The sequence below is a fragment of the Neovison vison genome, chromosome 5, assembly GCF_020171115.1.
Source record: "Neovison vison isolate M4711 chromosome 5, ASM_NN_V1, whole genome shotgun sequence".
Taxonomy (NCBI): Eukaryota; Metazoa; Chordata; class Mammalia; order Carnivora; family Mustelidae; genus Neogale; species Neogale vison.
Window position 1 is genome coordinate 70483716 of NC_058095.1, and position 19704 is coordinate 70503419.

Consider the following 19704-nt stretch of genomic DNA (forward strand, 5'->3'; position numbering starts at 1 on the left):
CAGGCTCCCTGCTGAGCAGAGAGCCCGATGCGGGGCTTGATCCCAGGACCCTGAGATCATGACCTGAGCTGAAGGCAGAGGCTTAACCCACTGAGCCACCCAAACGCCCCGACAGTCTTCATGTTTTTGGCAAGAATATAAATTAATACAAAATTTCTTGGGGACAAAATTTGAAAAGTGCATATCCTTTGATCAACAAATTTACCTGGAGAAATTTAATGTGAAAAATATACTTGGGCAAAAGTGCAAAGACAGGTTGTATAGATGAGTAAAAAGTGCTTAGAATTATAGATGACTTAAAAGCATCATGGTCCATCCATATTACCATAGTGCATAGTAAGTGCAGCTAACAGAAACTGGTTGACAACTGTATGCCAGGTAATAAGTCACTTGGTCATCATGACAACCCTTGAGGTAGATGCTATGATCATTGCCCTCCTATAGCTGAGGAAGCAGGTGAAGAAAAATCAAGGTCACACAGCCAGTGACTAGGGGAGAAGGAGTTTAGACAGAGGTCGTCTCATTCCCAAGTTTGTGATATTTAGTCCAGGTACACATGATGATGACCTTGACTTAAGTTCATTCACATGAACTGTCTGCAATCAATTGTTACGTGGAAAAGGGAGATTAAGAAATATCAGGAGGGGTGTCTGGGTGGCTTAGCCAGTTAAGTGTCTACCTTTGGTTTTGGGATCAAGTCCCACATCTGCCTTCCTGAGCAGCAGGGAATCTGCTTCTCCTTCTACTTCTGCTGCTCCCTCTGCTTGTAGTCTCTCTTTCTCTGCCAAATAAATAAACAAAATCTTTAAAAAATATACCAGGTACAGGGCGCCTGAGTGGCATGGTCAGATAAGCATCAGAATGTGGATTTCGGCTCAGGTCATGATCTCATGGGTGGTGGGATCAAGTCCCATGTTGGACTCCACGGTCAGCGGGGAGTCTACTTAAAGATTCTCTCCCTCTGCTCCTCCCCCCCAAATAAATAAATAAATCTTTTAAAAAATATATCAGGAATGAGCACCTCTCCATGGTGAGATAATGGCAAATATCTTTTTTACTTTCTTCTCTTTGTGTGTTTGATTTTTTTACATGTAAATATTAATAATCATCAAAGATTATGAAGCTTTTTATATTTTGGTGGGGGGAGAATAGAAAAAAAAGAAAATCTGGAGGATGAGGGAAAGGGCTCCAGGATGGAAGCTTCCAAGGTCCCCTTGATGACTGACAAGGTTGCTAGTCTCTGTTGCCTCCCACTGCCAGACCAGCTGCCATCCTCCTCTGCTTGGAGAAGATACAAAGCTGTTGAATCTTGATGGCCAGAGATGCGAGGGTGGAGAGGCAGAGGCAAACCAGCTTCCCCTACTGGCCTCTTACTCCTGGACTCCACGAAAGGTTATTCCCTACCTGGAATCCCCATACAGCTGCTAATCTTAGCACTCATTTTCCAGATGAGGAAACTGAAGCTTCTGGAGGTGTCCTCACCACTCTGTCCAAGGTCATTTCTGCAACAGGAAGACAGGATGCAGACCCTGGTCCTAGTGACTGGCAGTCAAGTCCCTGAGTTTTCATTTCAATATTTATTTGAAGGAGAAGTCTGTGTTTTCTGCTCTACTGCACTGCTGACAAACTTCTATAAAACTATAGCAAAGATTATCTTCCTTAAAAAAAAAAAAAAAGGTTGGAGGGGAATGTCTTAGGCTTGGGTGTCTTGATTTGTATCTTATGTGCAGACGTTTGGCCCTTGAATGTGGTCAAAGAAACAATGGAGGCAGGCTGATCACATCCATCATATATAAAGACTTGTAAACCTCCAAGTGTGCAAGGGATTCTCAAGCTTAGCAATAGACTAGCCCAAAACTGCATTTGAGTGGAGCTGGTTCTGCTCCTTTCTTGCTCATTACCCATTGCTGTGTAATAAGACATCTCCAATCTCAGTGACTTAATCCAAAAATGTATTATTATCTCTCAGTGCTCTGTGGTTGACTGGGCTCAGCTGGGTGATACTCACTGAGGGTCTCTCATACATTTGCTGTTGGGGGGTGACTGTGACTGTGGTTACTGCTGGGTCACTGGGGATGGATGTCCACCATAGCTTCCCCCCCATGGCCTAAACCCCAAGGATAATGAGAATGGGAGATGAGGCATTGGCCCCAGGGATTTCAAAAAAGAGTCTTTGGAGAATGGAAGGCAGATGGACAAGTGATATTTGATATAACAGAGCAAAGGGAACCAGAAGCTAAGTGCCTGCAATGAGGAGAAACTGATGAGAAACTAACCATTTAATTGGAATCTTGGAAGCAATCCTGAGCAAGCCATACTGGCTCAGGAGAGCCATACTCGGGATCTGTAAAATTTCCAGAACATTCTCTCTGTGTGGTGCAAATATTATATAATTCTGTGGTATTGCCCACCTCCTTCCCACCAAGGGGGTAAATCTGAGGTCACTCATTTTACAGACATTTCTTGAGTATTATACTTATGTCATAAACTGTTTTGGGTACAGGGAAATAGGGGTCATCAAAAGAGACAAAGGACCAGCCCAAAAAGGACTTACAGTCTATGGGACCTGGGGTGAAGATATTTGTGAAATAATCATCAAAGTAAATACATAATTAGCAGTAGTTAGCAATCATGATAAGCTTAATGAAGAAAAAGTACATGAAGTAGATTTGCGGGGGGAGCGTTGGAGAAGGCTTGAAGATGACAATTGAGCTAAGATGCAGTTTCAGTACCAGTCATGGGGGAGAAGACTGCAGGAGGAAGGGCATAACAGCACATGCGAAGGCCCTGTAGTTCAGACATAGAGAACCAGGCTGGTGAGAAAGAACAATAGGTAAGCTGGTGGAGAACCCGCAGGCCCCTGGGAATGATAGAAACCCAATCCACAATGACTTAAGAGGGTGGAGGGGAGAAATTTATTGGCTCTCGTAATTGAAAAATTCAGGGAACAACTGACTTCAGATTCAGCCTAAACTCGATGGGGCGCGACTATATCCTTCCCCCTTTCTTGCTCTATCAGCATTTCCTCGGGCAGTTCCCCTCCAGGTATGCTGACAGGTAGCAAGAGAGGAAGCCTCCAGCCAGCAGTCCCCAGGAGGCTCGGCTGCCTATCCTTTGAACGAATCAGCGAGCAGAGATGAGCTGTCCTGATTGGTCAGATCCGTTTCATAGAGCAACAGATGGCGTGAAGGCCCACTGGTGGGGAGGAGGGCGCTGGAGGCAGGCAGGTGGGGTTGGACGAGGGTCACAGTGCAGAAGTGAAGAAAACCTAGCAAACGTCCGCTTGGAAAGGATTCAGAATTGTCCCGCGAATGTATCAGTGGGTTCATGGGCCTCTCTCTTTGCGGAAGTATTTATCTCTGTACAGTTGTCAGGCAAAGGAGACGTCTTAAAGGACTCCATTTCATGAAGTATCACCCAATTTATAACTCATAAATTGAGATGCTCGCATTCCCCAATTGTAAAATAAGAGGTTGGCCACTTCCATCTAGCTGCCCAAACTTCGATGAATGATTTCATGCGTTATGCTTGTGAAAAACCCAAAGCGATGCTGGAGAGGCAGTGCGGTATACCGGTTGGTTTAGTGCAATCTAGTGCCAGGCCTCCTGGATTGCAATTCTTGTCCACTTAATCATTTGTCGAGTCATTCAGCGTCTGTGTTTCAAGTTCCCGCAGCTGTTAAAATGCCCACTTCATTCTCTTTGTGAGAATCACATAAATTACCGTCAATATATGGTAAGCGCTTGAGAGGACTTGGTCTAACACATGGTAAATGCTACATACGTGGTCGCTATTATTAGGTTATATATATAAAATAAAGGGTGAACACTTAAATTATAAGGAATTCGGTCAATGGATACCAAAAACACCAATTCCTTTATAATAAAAGAAGAAAGGAAATAATTACAGTAACAACGGAGCATTTACCATTTGCTAGGAGCTGAGCTAAAAAGCTCTGCAGGCGCTAACTCGTTTAATCCTCACAGTGAGGATTAAATCACAATTTCACAATCCATGAGATGGATGCTACTATCATTTCTATTTCTCAGATGAGGAAGTCGAGGCTCGGAGGGGCAAAGTGACTTTGCCCAAGGTTACAGGGCAGGAAAGCCTGGAACCCAGACTTCTCTAATTCCACACCCTCGCATTCACAGCCACCTGAGCGAGCGCGTCCAAGGGGCCCAATAAGGCTCAGTCCCGCCCATCTCCCCGCCTCTCGTGCCGGCCTGGCCCCACCCCTCCAGCTCGGCTCTTCTGACGCGCTCCTCCCCTCTGGTTGGCCACGCCCACGGCCCCAAGCCAGGTGCCGCTGCAATCCCGGCTCCCGGCCCCGCCCTCTGCCCCGCCCACAGGCCTCGCAGTCGCCTTGGACGCCGTTCCTGCGCATGGAGTCGCCATTTTGGTCCTAGAGAAGCCGCTTGGAGAGCCGGCGCTTTCTTCCTTCGGCAGCCGAGGCTGCGGCGGGGCCGGGGCTGGGGTCGGGGCCAGGTAGGCGGGCGGGAGCCAGCGACGAGTGGCGGCGCGGACCGGCGGGCTCCGGCAGTGCGGGGCGCAGGTGCAAGGGGCGGGGAGCCCCGCGGCGCCGGCTGGCGGACGGGTCGCGCGGTCCTGGGGCGGCGGCTGGGGGATACAGCGGGGCGACCCCGGCCTCGCGCCCGCTGCCGCCCCTTCCTCCTTCCCTCCTCTCCCGTCCGGGGTCCGCGGGGCTCGGGCCCGGCGCGGGGCCCCCGGGGTTACCCCGCTCCAGGCGCCGTTGGGAGTCGAGCCCTAATTGTGGGACCTGCGGCCGGGCTGCTCGGAAACAAGCCTCCAACCCAACCATCTCCGGCCCCTAATCTGAGACGGCCCCTGATGTTAAGTTGATTGGCCTTGCTTGTCGCAAACATTTCTGTCCCTATAGCCAGTTTTTCTCCACTCCCCCCCCCCCCGAACTCACCCAGGAGAGAGGATCTTGATGTAATTTTTAGATATTATTTTACTGTAAAATATTTCCCCCTTGTATAATACATTGATGATAAGGATTTTTTTCACTCTTTATCTTGTTACTGGCGCAGTTTGGGTTGCTTAGCTTTTATAAAGAATAAGGAAATGAGGAATGGGGATTTGGGGCATGAGGAAGTGTGATTTTTAATGTTTGAGAGATTTAAATGCACAAATAAAAATAATTCAGCCACATTATTGAGCTCCACTAAATCATACCCTTCTTCCTGTCCGTATTCCTATCCTGACCCGGTCTATACCATTATCACCCAGTTTTGATCAGAGGAGATAAAATTCTCCTACTCGCTTACCATAAGGACTTCTGCACAGTCCTGGAGACTTTTTTATTATGTTGAGTATATATTCAGAATTTTACTTAATTACCCCATTACGGATCCTTTCTACGTGTGCATTTTTGCTCTTAAAAAAGTCTTGCAGTGACCATCATGGAGCATATATGGCCCTTTCTTCCCTTTGGTATAAATTCCCAAAAGGGGAAATACTGAATCAAAGTTCTGTGTTGTGGTCTTTCTTTAACACTCATGTAACTTGTTTCCCAAACAAGACATGTTTACTGTAGACATTTTTCAAAATCTGGATGTTTGTCTGATCCCGCTCACTGTAAAGCCGACTTCGGCCTGGGGAGTCCAGTCATTTTCTGTGCTGTTGAGAAATGAGCTGTGCACACAACTGTCTGTGCTCCAAGTCAGACTGAAACTGAGCTCATGTCTGCTGCTTAGAGGCCATGTAGATGTCAGCACATTTCTTCATCTCAAAGCCTCATTTCCCCATGTGTAAAATGGGTCTTCGTCTGGTGCCTGCTTTATTGAGTTGTCTTGGGAATTCAGAGCACTCAGAAAGTGATGTTGGCTGTAAGAAAACGTGCTGATGGAGAGACGGGCCAAGTGCCTGGGAGCACAGAGGCTTAGAGGATTAATTCAGCTTAGGTTTTGCCCTACTGATTCTCTTCAGCACTGGTATAAAAAGAAATTTTTTTATTTTTTTTAGTGAAGGACATCGCTAATAAACATAATCATTCTTTGCACTTTACAATGCCTTCTAGTTCCATTTGTTAATCCTTGCAACTCTACCAGATCAGGCTTTACTCAACAAATGTTTGTTATTTGACAAGTGTCATGGAGCCTCTTTGATGTGCCTGGTCCTTGGCTCTGGCATACAGGAGAGAACATAAGGGTGAGAAAAAAATCTCAGAGAAAAAAAAATCTCTGCTGTCTGGACCTTATTTTTAAGCTGATTTTACCGAGCATCTGTCTCTGTTGTCAGAAAGGGAGAGGCACAAGCCTGGCGAGGCCAAGGGACCTCCCCAAGGACTAGTAGCTACTGACTGTGGAAGACAGACCCAAGACCACACTCCTCCTCCAGCATATTTAGATAGGAGGTGTTTGTACAGTGGGGGCACTTTGGAGGGAAGGCTGGAGGGAAAGTGTCACACTCTAATGCGAGCCTTTCTCATCCGAGATCCGGAGAAGTGGTTTTGAAATGACAGCTGGCAACATGCAAAGCAAGTGGTCTTTCCCTGTGAATTCATTCATGAGACCTAACAGGTTGTCAAGTCTCATTCAAAGACGAGCAGGATTTGCTTTTTGAAAGGTGTCGGAATTCTCTTTAAAGTGTGTGTTTTCATACATGTTATAAATCTCACACATCCTAGAGTAAATTTAGGATAAATGTAGAAGCAACTATAGTTTATGAAGCTTTGTGCTGATCAGCCACCTGCCAGCCCCATCCTGGTGATGATGTTTCTGAGGATAATCTAAAACTCACTTTTCTGGAAGCTTGGTAAAGAGCACAGCTTGCATTTCCAGTAGGGAAAAGCAGAACCAAAACTAACAACAGCCCTTAGGTTTGAACATCTTGTGGAATGAATGGTCACAGAACATGACTGTTATCAATATCCATATCCAAACGGACTCCCCTACCAGTGCCATTTCTGATGGAAGTCTCAGGTTGGGGTTCGGTTCTAGAAACCCGGTATCTGAAGATGGGGACTTCAGAGGCCACAGTCAGTGGTGAAGGGCATTTAAACTGTGACCAGTAAGGACAGGCTCCAGGAAGTAACCTGGAGTAGAGAATACGCAGAGCTAAGAGAGCCTTCTAGAGACAGGTTGAACACTGACCTGCGACAAAGGAATTTGAGGTTTCTTGTAAATTACCAAGGGAAGGACAAGGACCAGTGGGTGGTGATCGCAGGGAGAGGAAGTTAGCATGTTCTAAGGAAGAATTTGGAATGGATGGGACCTGAGGATGTGGGCATAGTCTCTGGAGCTCTTCAAGTGGCTGGAGTGGTTTCTTGGTGGGAGTCCTGTAGATGGCCGATTAGAGCTCTTTCTTCCCTCAGATGCTTTCATTCTGAGTGTTCCAAGCCCTCTCAGGAATGCTGTGGACTTTAAGAAGCTTCTTATTTAATGTTTGGGGGGTGAAAAAAGATGGCCACCGCATGTGTATTAATGTACTCATTCAGGAGAAAACCAAAATATTAACAGTTGATTCCTACGTAGCTTCCATTTACCAAACAGATCCTCAATGTGGGACAGTTTGTTAAGTGCCGTACCAAGTTAATTTTACAGTGACCCTGTAAGGGCCGTATTCGTGTATTGTAGGGAGGAGGGAACTGAGGTGAAGAGAGATTAATTTATGCACGGCCTCCCAGGGAGCCAAATAGGAGCCAAGATGCAAACAAGAGCTTGACTCCAAAGCCTGTATTTATAACTACAGGAAAACAAGTTTTCTCTGCCAGACCTGTACCTTTTGTTCCTAAACACAGACGTATAGTGGTTGAGAGACAGTGTTGGAAGATACTTAAGATCTCTTCCAACTTGGAATATTGAGGATGTTCTTTCTTTCCTGTAGACCAGCCACTCTGTCCTACACTACGCCATAAAGCAGGGGTCAGCTGACTTTCTGTAAAGGACCAGTTAAGCAGTGTTTTCAGCTTGATGGCCAGCAGTCAACTCCATCATTGACTCCATGGACAGTTGGTAGGCAGTGAGTGTGGCCATGTTCCAATACAGTTTTACATACAGAAATAGCATTTGGAGGGACTTGGTTTGGCGCATGGGCTGTAGTCAGCTGATTCCTGCTCCTGAGCCACACCTTCCATGGAAGTTACCACTAGCTCTCCTTGGTCTCCATAGGGCTTTGGCCATCTGTGCCTGTGTTTCTGTTTGTAATTCACAGGAAATAGGTAAATTTCACTGCCCTGCTCCCCATTTCCCACTGCAGCATGCCCGGTAAGAAGCACTCTGTGGGGAAATGTGCTTTCCTGGCCTGCTGGTGTGCCCATACCTGTAAATTGCACCAGCCCCAGGCCCCAGTGGTCTTCTTCTCAGTTACTGCAGAGAGACACCCACGTGCACTAGGAGGCCTGTTTAGGATGGTGACCCACTAAACAGGTACTGGCATCTCCAGTACCACGGAGTATTAGCAGCAGTTAAAAAGGACCCAATGGGCATATATTTTGTAACCCTGGGCTGTCAAAATACATCGTTTGAAATGTATTTTTGTCCAATTTTTTATGGGGTGGTGGGCCATTTGTGAATGCGTGAAGGTCTGATGGTGTCCATATCAAAGTAGTAAGAATTGTCCATTCCGGGAGGGTTGGGTGGGAAGGGGCCTGGGATGGGGGGTGCTGGTGACTTTAGCCTAAACTTTGGTCCTGGTTTCATTTTTTTCCCAAGGGGAACGTGTTTGTGTTTTACTCGTGTAATTAAAATGGAAGAATAGCAAAAAAGAGCCGCTCGGCCTCATCCCTTTCTCAGTCTCCACCAACCTCCTCTAGGGCCATCTCATGGAAAGCTACAGACCGAGCAAGCACAGTGGGCTTGCTGGGAAGATGCCCTCATGCCCTGTGGCCTCTGAGATGTTGCTGGGACACCTAAGTCTGGTACCTTCCTTGTGTGATAAGGACACAGCCCAGAGAGTGGAAGACGGAAGGGCACGTGAATGGCCCGTGGGATGACTGTCCCAGCTCTGATGACTTTGAGGCCGGGGGCTTATCTGTCCATGCCCTGTCAGCTGGGTGGTCTGTTCACTTCCCCTCAGGGTTATTTTTGGCTGGCCTTATGTTCCAGTTCAGGAAAGTGCAGGTGGCAGGGTCTGCCTTAGACATGCCTCAGGGCATCAGAGAGGCCCCTGGCAGCCCAGAGGGAGGGCTTTGGGGTAAACAGTTATTATAGGAGAAGCTGGGCATAGATGGGTTATTTATTCATTATTTAAGGGTCGCTCAGTCCATGTCCTTGCTAATGGCTCTGCCATTTTTCTGTGTGTTAATCCAGGAGGAATATTGTTGTCAGAGAATAACAGGAGGTTGTCCATAATTGACTTTAAGCAGCAAAACAGTAAAACTCTGAGCGCTTCAGCTCCGCCTTTCTTGTAAGTTTGTCATTTATTCCCAGTGGTCATGGAAACTAGCGAAATCATATAGTAACATATTTCCATAAATTCGGAGCCCTAAAGATCCAAACAAACTTCTTATTTGTTCATGCATAGATGTAACGTAAAAGACTCCATCAGTGAACACTAATCTTCAGCTTAAGTCATTTGCTATTTAAAGAAAAAAGTTCATTCAGGTGCATTTTAATATTTTCTGGCCATTATTCATATCCTCTTAATCCTCCTAGGCTCTGAGAATTGGAAAACCAAGAAGGTTTTGATGTTTTGTGTGACGCCACCTGAATTGGAAACCAAGATGAACATAACCAAAGGAGGTCTGGTGTTGTTTTCAGCAAATTCTAATTCCTCGTGTATGGAGCTCTCAAAGAAGATCGCCGAGTGAGTTATAATCGTACCATTAAGATCCACAGTTGTTCTATGCTGTTTTGACCTTGGTGATTGGAAGAGCACTGGTTGTTCAACTTAAGAGCAGATATTGTATAGTTCATCTGCAGATTATCTATATATTAAGGGCTAACCTTTTTGTAAACCATTGTGACTCCCTGTGTGTTCGTTAAAAACACATTTATTGTAAACCATTGTGACTCCCTGTGTGTTAGGTGCCACATGTCTAGAGAATTACTTGACTCTAAGGAACAGTGCAGCATATTCTGGATGAAAATAGTTTATCTAGATTACAGTTCAGTATGGTCTTAGTTATTTATTAAATAAAGATTCACCAGAAACCAATATTGCACTGTATGTTAGCTAACAAAATTTAAATTAAAAAAAATATATAGAAAACAATAAATGAAGATTGAACACCCTCCTGGGTACTGGGCCTTGATCTAGATATTGAGAATTAATGGTGAACAAACCAGTCAAGATCCTTCCTTCTCATATTTAGTTGGGGAGCCAGACAAGAAGGAAGTCAACAAAACAAAATTTCAGGTGGTGATTGATAGTGTGAAGAAAACAGTGTGAAAGAAATGATTTGGGCAGGTTCTGCTTTAGCTTGAGGGCTCCGGTGAAACTTTTAAACCAAGGGGATGATATGTGAATTGAGAAACCTTCTAGGCAGAGGGGACAGAAGGTGCAAAGGCCCTGAGGTGTGCAGCAGGAGGTGTTGGTATGGCCCAGGAGCACGGCTAGAGGGCAGAGGGTACAAGGAAATGGTTGATGAGGCAGGCTGAGCAGGACTCGGGAGGCATTCTTGGGGTCGGTGTGAGGGGAGGTAGGGGGTTAGGTGTGACATAGTGGCAATGACATAACAGTAGCATATCCACTTTCAATTTTATAATAAGAGTGCCTCTATTTTATTTTGGTTTATCTTTTTATGAATTTGTGAAGCATCCTCAAGTTGTAAAGATGTTGGATGGATAGATTCTGTCTCTGTTACGTTTTCAACTTTTCCCCCCCTTTCTCTTCTTCAGGCGACTGGGGGTGGAGATGGGCAAAGTGCAGGTTTACCAGGAGCCTAACAGAGGTGAGCTATCTGGGATGTGCGTTACGTTGATTCTTTCGTGGCATGTGACATGCTGGCTCAGGCCTGCATCCTCCACTCTTGAAACAATTGGACCCAGTGGCCAGTTAGTTCTGCAAGAAGTCAGGCGGACAAGGTGGTGAGAGTAGTGCTTTAGCTCCTACTGATACCAGCTGGATATACAGCTTGTGGGGCCTTGAACTCCAGCTCTCAGACCTCATCCAGTAAAAACCACAGAGATGCATGCAACTGGTCCACCGAACGGAAATTCAGCAGTTGTGTGAGTTTATGTCCCTTAGGCAGGATGAGAAAACCCCGTGTGGCCACAGTATTAATTGGTTGTTATTCCTTTTTTTTTTAAGATTTATTTATTTAGGAGAGATAGGAGAGAGCGCACAAGTAGGAAGGGAAGAGGGAGAGAGAATTTCAAGCAGGTCCTGTGGGGAGCTTGGAGCTTTGTAAACTGCAAATGATTTAATCTGCAGCTAAGGGGGACTGCATAATGTCCTTTGTGTAGTCTGGAAGGGAGAGTAAGGGAGGGCTGGTGGTGGAACGGCCAGGAGGAGGTTGATCCACCCTCTGGGTTCATGAATGAGGACAGAGAAAATATTTGATGTCCATTGGGAAAGGGCAGAACTGCCATTTGTGGATTCCTCACTGTTACCTAATATTAAAGAACTGCGTTCAGGGGTGATATTAGATACGGGTCCCCAGACTAGCAGAGTCAGGATTCAAACCCAGATCTCCCTCAATCTAAGGCTCATTTTCTTTCCTTGGTACCATATTCCTTTCTAAACATATATTCTATTTTTTTCCCCACATTTTTATTTTTTATTTTTTTATTTTTTTACACAAGCAGGCAGAGGGGCAGGCAGAGAGAGTGGGGGAAGCAGGCTCCCTGTTGAGCAGAGAGCCCTAGGCAGGGCTCGATCCCAGGACCCTGAGATCATGACCTGAGTCGAAGGCAGAGGCTTAACCCTCTGAGCCACCCAGGTGCCCCTTTTCCCCACATTTTTAATGAAAATGTTCAGACTTATAAAAAAGTTGAGAGAGTAGTGCAGTGAGTATAGGTATGTATGTTTGCTACTTGGGTTCAGCAGGTAACATTTTGCAAGATGGATATGTATGGGTGGAATGTTTTGAAAGTAAGTTGCAAGCATCATGTCACTTAAGCTCTGAATGCTTGACCATGCTGCTGGAGAATAAGCACTTTCTCCTGCATGAATACGCTTTTGTTGTCACACTTAAAGGAGTTAACGATTATTCTCTAATTATCTAATATCTAGTCTATATTCAAATTTCCCTAGTTGTCCTGGAGAGCCTTTTTTTTTTCCCAGCCAGGATTCTTGGCTCAAGCAATACTTTTTTATCCCTGTAGTTTCCCCTACTCTACAACAGCTCTTTTCTTCTCATGACTTTGACTTTGAAGAATGTCCCATTCTGCATTTGTCTAATTGTGGCTGATTACACGGTTTTTGAGAGTAGGGATGTTGGACCTTAATTCATCTTTAGTCTCAGAACATTATTATAACATTTATTACCTAGTAAAGTTTTTTTGGCAATGATTTTATTTTTTTATTTGTGAGAGAGAGAAGACATGAACATGCAAGCAGAGGGAGAGGGAGAAGCAGGCTCCCTGAGAAGGGAGTCTGACATGGGGCTTGATCCCAAGACCCTGGGAATATGACCTGAGCTGAAGGCAGATGCTTAACCAACTGAGCCACCCCCGCATCCCATCTAATAAGTTCTTAATTGTGATGGTTTTATGAATGAGTAATTTCCCTTAGAGATACTGTCCTCAGAGAAGTAAGAAGGATAGATTTACTTGTTCCAAGTCAGAAATGGAATTCTTTTTGAAGCACGTAATGTAACTTGACTTGTTTAAAAAGTGTGGTTGGGGGCACCTGGGTGGCTCAGTTGGTTAAGCCTCTGACTCTTGATTTCAATTCAGGTCATGATTTCAGGGTCCTGAGATCAAGCCTCATGTTGGCCTCTGTGCTGGGCATGGAGCCTGCTTGTCCTCTCTCTCCCTGTTCCTCTGTCCCTTTTCTCCCTCACTCCCCGCTTTAAAAAAAAGTAAAAAGGGGGGCGCCTGGGTGGCTCAGTGGGTTAAGCCGCTGCCTTCGGCTCAGGTCATGATCTCAGGGTCCTGGGATCGAGTCCCGCATCGGGCTCCCTCTCTCTCTCTGCCTGCCTCTCTGTCTACTGTGATCTCTCTCTGTCAAATAAATAAATAAAATCTTTTAAAAAAAAAAAGTAAAAAGTGTGATTAATGCCAGTGTTTTCATCATCCTTTACAGCACCTAAGACTTATGAGTTTCTTTAGGAGTTCCATTTTCTATATTTTATAATATTGGGGATGAAGCAGATTTTTTTTGTGTATTTTAAAAAAGATAAATTATATGTCTTTTCCACCCCTCCCCACTTTTTTTCCTTTTCCTGCCAGAAACAAGAGTACAGATTCAAGAATCTGTGAGGGGCAAGGATGTTTTCATCATCCAGACTGTCTCAAAGTAAGTTCTTATCCAACACACGTGATATCACTCTCTGGGTTTTTCTTTGTGGGATGCGTGTTTAGGATCATTTGAAAATTGGTATGCCTTATTCTGCTAATTTTTCTGACATAACTGTTGACTTCCACGTGTTCTTTCGTGTTCTTGAAGGATAGAAGTAACCAAGTCTTGGAGTAGAGGTTCTTAATGAAAATGGAACATATTACATTGCCTCTCCATAGCCAGAATTTGGTAAAACTTGCAGGAAAGCTCTTCTAGTTCCCCCAAAAAGGCAGAAGGAGAGGTGTTTACTTACTTGGGGTTCTTAAAGCTTCGACTGCAGGCAATTTAAAAAATGATCACCAGTGCTTATTTTGTTGTATAAATAAATGAGTAGAGAAGATAAAAGAATGCATTGAAGAAATATGTATTCCTGGCTGGTGTGACGTTTGACAAATGTGTGTCCTGGAAATTGTCACAACTTTATAAGCTGGGTGTGGAGGAATCAGTGCAGTGAGGTTGTCTGCATTTTTTTGATCAAAGACCGCTCTTTCCGCAGATGTCCCCTCATGTCCCGATACGTGAAAGTTCTTCACTCAGGGCAGTTTTCAGTAATGTCTGGAAATCACTTTGTATGGGGTATCGTTTTTTTAGCTTTGATTCACCTACATTTTGAACGTCTGTCCTGGTCTTTGGTTCATGGGGATGAAATCTCTGGCTCTTCTGGGAAAGAGGAGTTGAGGGGGACCTGTTGTGGCATCTCAAGCCCTCCTGGGAGCGTGTGTGATCAGAAGAAGGGACAGGGTGGCTGGCCTTTGCCAAGGTTCCCTTGTTTCATTTCCTCTGTGCCATTAAGCAGCCTTGGCGGACCGGGGCTAGGAGGCACTGCCATCTTCCTTCCCCCGCCAGCTGATGGGCGGGAGTGCCAGTGGGAAGCTCCCCTGTGCCCACACCCGCCCTTCACCCTCTGGCAGTGGGAGGGGAAAGTGCAGAGCGCAGAGCGCAGAACGACTTAGGTCTTCCATTGCTTCTGGCTTCTGGGTGTCTGCGGTACTTATACCTCTCCTTACAGACACTTGTGAGTCCATTTGGATAAATGTACAGAAGTCGCTTGTGTTACACAAGGGGATAGGTGGGCCTTGAAAGCCAAATTGAACTTGGGATTCGGGGCTTCAGCAGCGTGGCTCGTGTACTCTTTCCTGTTTCCAGGCCCTTCTATTCCTCTCCTTTTCTTTCTTTTTGGTTTATTTCAACACTTATCGTTCTGCCCCTGCCTCTTGTTGGTCTCTTATTCCCGTAGCTAAAACCGTCTGCATGTCTCGTTTTGCATTGTTCCGAACCATGACCTTGCGCTAGCTCGGGGATTCTTAGTCTTGCCAGGTTGCAGAGAGCCTGGCCATTAGGGTCTTTGTGAAATACTTAACACTGAGATTTGATGTCGTCAGAAACACCTTATCTCTTGTTTTAGGTCAGACTAATGGTGGATGCTGAAAGTATTAGAAAAGTTTTAAATGGAGAAAATGCTGTCCCTTAGCTTCCCTTTTCTGGTCATTCAGACAAGGTCATGATTTGAGGTTAGTGCTGGCAAGCCTTTCAGCAGCTTCCCTAAAAATGGTGCCCCAGCAAGCATGGCTTGGGACCCTCGTTGTAACTCTGTACCCACTTTGGGTCCTCTTCTTCTCCCCTCTCACACACAGTGCTATCCTGAAAGCCTTCAGACATCGGGGCAGATATTAACAGAGAATCCACTCACCCACGTGTTCAGTGTCTCCCTTCACTCATTCATTCTTTAAAAAATACTGATTGAATTTCTGCTGTGTGCCAGACACCGTTCCAGGTGTGCCAGACACACGAATGATTAAAACAAATAAAGACCCTTGTCCTCATGGAGTCTTTTATCTGAGACATGCAGCTAACCCAATAAGTAGATTGTCTAGTGGTAAGAATATGATGGGTGGCATAGGAAAAAAAAAAACCAACCCTCCAAGAAAACAAAACAAAACACCTCAACGGCACGGCAGGGGATTGGGAGTGATGGTGGGGAGTGGAGAGAGGGCAGGCGGGGCATGCCTCCGTGAGCAGGTGACATTTGTCCCAAACTGGAAGCCTGTAGGGACCTAAGCCAGGTGGCCAGTGGGGACAGGGGGAGGAGAGCTTTCCAGTCCCAGAGAGCACCTACGGTACAGGACCTTGGGTGGGAGGGAGGACTGACAAGGCGTTGAGTGTGGCCGGACTGAGGTGTTGGCAGAGGATGTACGAGGGGAGAGTGGAGAGGTGGGATGGCAGGCAGATGAGGAAGGGGCCTTGGGAACCACGGTGGGGCCATGGGCTACATGGGAAAGCATTTCTGGGTCTTGAGCATAGAATGCCTGATGTGACTTGCCCTTGAAGATGACCGGGACGCCTTGTGGAGAATGGGCCACAGAGGGACTGCTGGGGAGCAGGGAGGCCCCTGGTGGCAGGCCGTCCTGGTCACTTACTTGCTTGACGGGGAGCGTGGCCTGTCCCCAGCACAGCCGTGCAGCTGTGTGGCGGTGAGATGCTCTAACCTTCGGGAGGGGAAAACAGTAAGGAGTGTCTTGTTTTCATCCTGAGTAAGCTGGAGGAGTAGTGTCGCCATCAACCACGATGGAAAAGGTTTTGTGATAAAGCAGGCTTTGGGGGGCAAAGAGCAGTTCATTTGGGGGTGTTAAGTGTTGAGGTGTTTTTAAAGACACTAGAGTGGCTCTGTTGTCACATAGCAGTTGGATTTGCTGGACTGGGGTTGAGAAGAGAAGCCTGGCCGGAGGCTATGAGCAGGCGTCTCCAGCTTCTGGAAAACTGTGAAACTAGACGAGAAGCCCAGGGAAGAGGGGAGGCCCAAGGGGACACACACGAATGATTGTTGGGCAGGAAGGTGGGGAGGAGGGGAACCAGTGAACAAAGCCAGGTAGGGCAGAACAAGAGAGCAGTGAGGAAGTTCTAGAAGCCAAGTTGGTCAAGCAGAGTGAACAGCCATGAGAGCTGCTGCCCACAGATGAGAGGAAGAGGAGAATTGTCCCTGGATCTGGGCACATGGAGGTCATGGATGATCTGGATTGGCCTGAGTTTGGGTGAGAGCGAGACAGTGAGTGTAGACAATGGTCCTGAGATGTATACACAGGGGAGCAAAGAATAGGGCTGTGGGAAAAGTGGCCTCCAGTCATTTCTAAGGGAACAATAGTGTTTCTAGGCCGATGGGTACAAGCCAGGGGAGTGTTCTGAGCTGAGGGAGGATGCAAGCGGGGAGAATGGCTGGAGCCCCATTTTCCAGTAGGCTGGGGGGGGAACTGGGGGCTAGGGGGTGGTTAGGGCATCATCAGGAGGGCTAACTGCAGAGTAACTTTGGTGTGGAAAGTTTGTGATGGCAGAGGGCAGGCTGACTTTTAGGGTGCGGCTGCACATGGTGGTGGGAGCCCGTGGAACGTCTGTCTCCCTTCTGACTGGGTTCTTCTTTCAGGGAAAAAGGAAGTAGGGTCATCGGTGTGAGGGATTATAGGAACTTGTTGGTCCATTTTCTGTGTCTCGAGCCTTGGGTCCCTGTAGAGGCATGAGTAGCACATTGCTGCCACTTTGTGGGAACAGGGAGATACTAATCCCATGTCTTACGTTCCTCACTGGGGTTTTCTCTCTTGGAATGCAGGGACGTGAACACCACCATCATGGAGCTCCTGATCATGGTGTACGCCTGTAAGACCTCTTGTGCCAAAAGCATTATCGGCGTGATTCCCTACTTCCCCTACAGCAAACAGTGCAAGATGAGAAAAAGAGGCTCCATCGTTTCTAAATTGCTGGCTTCGATGATGTGCAAAGCTGGTGAGAACAGCAGATGCGTGACATTTACTGGGGGCCTGGGGGGGTTGATTTTTTTTTTTTTAAAGATTTTATTTATTTATTTGTCAGAGCGAGAGCGAGCGAGCATGGGTAGGCCGAGTGGCAGCAGAGGCAGAGGGAGAAGCAGGCTCCCCGCCGAGCAAGGAGCCTGATGTGGGACTCGATCCCAGGACGCTGGGATCGTGACCTGAGCCGAAGGCAGCTGCTTAACCAACTGAGCCACCCAGGCGTCCCTGGGTGGTTGATTTTTACTTTAGACATTGTAACCCCTTGTCTTAACTAAATTAGAACGCTCAACAGAAAAATGACCGTTTCTAAAGACAGTTAATTTAGAAGGAGAAAGCAGTGCAGAGAATTCTCTCCTGTTCCCAATCCCCTGAAACACAAAGTTGAGGAGAATGACTTATTTTTCCCTAAGTTCTTTGTTTAAAAGATTACATTGAAATGATGAGTTAAAATTGCATGGAAGTCATTTTTGAAGGGGAAAAGGGTGTTTTGGGAACCAAACTCTAACTTTTGGAACCACTGTAACACGGCAACGACTTTCAGTCTCTTCCCAGGACTGATTGGCTTATATTGCAAACTGTATGTGTGTTATGCATTTTCAGGTCACATCCTGAGTGTCCCCACCTTGTTTCTAAATAAGCTTTGAATTTGTTACCGTGTGTGTGTGTGTCTAGAGGCCACATAACCCAGAGCACTGGCACAGAGAGGAAGGGACAAGACAGCCCCCATAGCATTGCACTTGAACACTGCAGAATAAAAGTTCTACTGTAGCATTCCAAAGAGGGGAAAAAAAAAAAAAAGAAAGAAAGAGAGAGAAAAAAGAAAGAAAACCCATATACCCAAATTTGATGGAACCCAAGCCCCAGCCACCTCAACAGTATAAGCTGTTGAAAAAGTCAGTCTTCAGAGTTTTAAAAGCTGGCTGAAGGGAACAGGCTAGCTCACCAAACCTTCCAGAAAGATTCTGCTCTGCTCTTCAGGCCTTGATCCTGGCTGGGCCACCAGGTTGACTTCCCTGCTCTTTTGGTTTTTCTTTTCTGAAACTTAACTTTTCTGGTGAACATATCCTTTATGATCTGGTGATCATATCCTTTAAGGAGCTGGTGGGGGTGAAGGGTCTTCCTTTTCTCCAGAGACGGGCCTGTGCGGTTTGTTTTCATATCTTAAGATCAGTATTTGTCTTAATATGGCTTTGCTGTGCCCACTAAGGAAACCTCAAGGAGGTGTAATTTGCTCTAATAGATTATCAGAGACATTTTTTCATTACTATTATCTTTGCTATTTTAAGACTCTAAATTGGTGTGAAAAAAGAAAACCACCAGTCCTTCCCTTCTGAGTAGGAAAAAGCCCATTCACCTCCCATGTGTCTCTTCTACTCACACACAGAAGATGTTACTTCTGACACTTCGGTCACCAAGTATGGAGAGGTTTTGCCCTACACTTAGCAATTCTCCATGAGAATACCAGCTAGGTTTTTTATAGTTTAAATTCCAGAGAGAGCATCAGATTCCACAAATTAAGGGCTCAGTCCTGAAGATGGTGTTAGATCCCACAGATTAAGGGCTCAGTCCCACAAGACTGACCCCCCCCCTTCCCCCATGCCAACTGCAAGGCCAAGTTGTTGCCTGTGTGTCTGACTAATGTGCTGCAAATCAGAGGTCCCCAGGACCCACTCCTCACATTTGATTCATTTGCCAGAGCAGCTCACAGAACTCAGGAGAACCGTTCACTTACTGTTGGCCTCTTTATCGTAAAAGTATGTGATAAAGAGTACAGGCGGATATCCAGATGGAAGAGATAAGAGGGTAACAGGATGTGGGGAGGGCTGCGGAGCCCATGATCTCTCAACAGGCACCAGTCTCCCAGCATCCCCACCTGTTCCTCTCCCACCTGGCTGCTCCCCGAAGCCTCTGCTTTCTCAATTATTGACTCCGTTTCCTAGCCCCTCTGCCCCCACCTCTGGAGAATGGGAGGTGGGGGCTGAGAATTCCAAGCTTCTGATCACAGCTTGGTCTTCCTTTGCCTCTGGTCCAAGAGGCCACCAGGAGTCACTTCATCAGAACAAAAGATCCTAATGGAAACTTTTGAGCACTCTTATCCCTTAGGAATTTACATGGGTTCCAGGAGCCCTGTGTCAGGAACCAGGGGGCAGAGACCACTATACATATTTTCTGTTCTCTCACAGTCTCCTTGAACTCAGAAATCAGAGAAATAAAGAGACTGAGTCTTCTTGATGCCAGAGCAATTTTTTAGTAGCTGTTATATATTGTATCATATTTGTTTAGTTTATACACTGCGGCTGGTTATTGAGCTGTTCATGTGTTTGTGTCTGCTTTGTTTCCAAAGGTCTCACTCATCTCATTACTATGGATTTACACCAGAAGGAAATTCAGGGCTTCTTCAATATTCCTGTTGATAATTTAAGAGCTTCTCCCTTCTTACTGCAGTATATTCAAGAAGAGGTGAGCTAGCTGAGACTTCTGCATTTTAACATTCTGT

The 19704-nt window shown here is 46.2% G+C and overlaps 1 protein-coding gene across 2 annotated transcripts in view; it reads left to right on the forward strand.

The window, feature by feature from the left end:
• The first annotated feature begins 4365 nt into the window (after positions 1-4365).
• PRPSAP2 (phosphoribosyl pyrophosphate synthetase associated protein 2) overlaps positions 4366-19704 on the forward strand; it is a 53265-nt gene continuing 37926 nt past the window's right edge. Inside the window, exons 1-7 of one of the 2 annotated variants that reach the window (XM_044249339.1) lie at positions 4366-4488; positions 9276-9372; positions 9621-9771; positions 10806-10858; positions 13302-13368; positions 17009-17181; positions 19552-19667. In XM_044249339.1, the coding sequence (XP_044105274.1) occupies positions 9653-9771; positions 10806-10858; positions 13302-13368; positions 17009-17181; positions 19552-19667 (528 nt within the window). In that variant the 5' untranslated portion in view covers positions 4366-4488; positions 9276-9372; positions 9621-9652. The remainder of the gene's footprint in view (positions 4489-9275; positions 9373-9620; positions 9772-10805; positions 10859-13301; positions 13369-17008; positions 17182-19551; positions 19668-19704) is intronic. The other variant, XM_044249340.1, reaches the window with a different exon arrangement.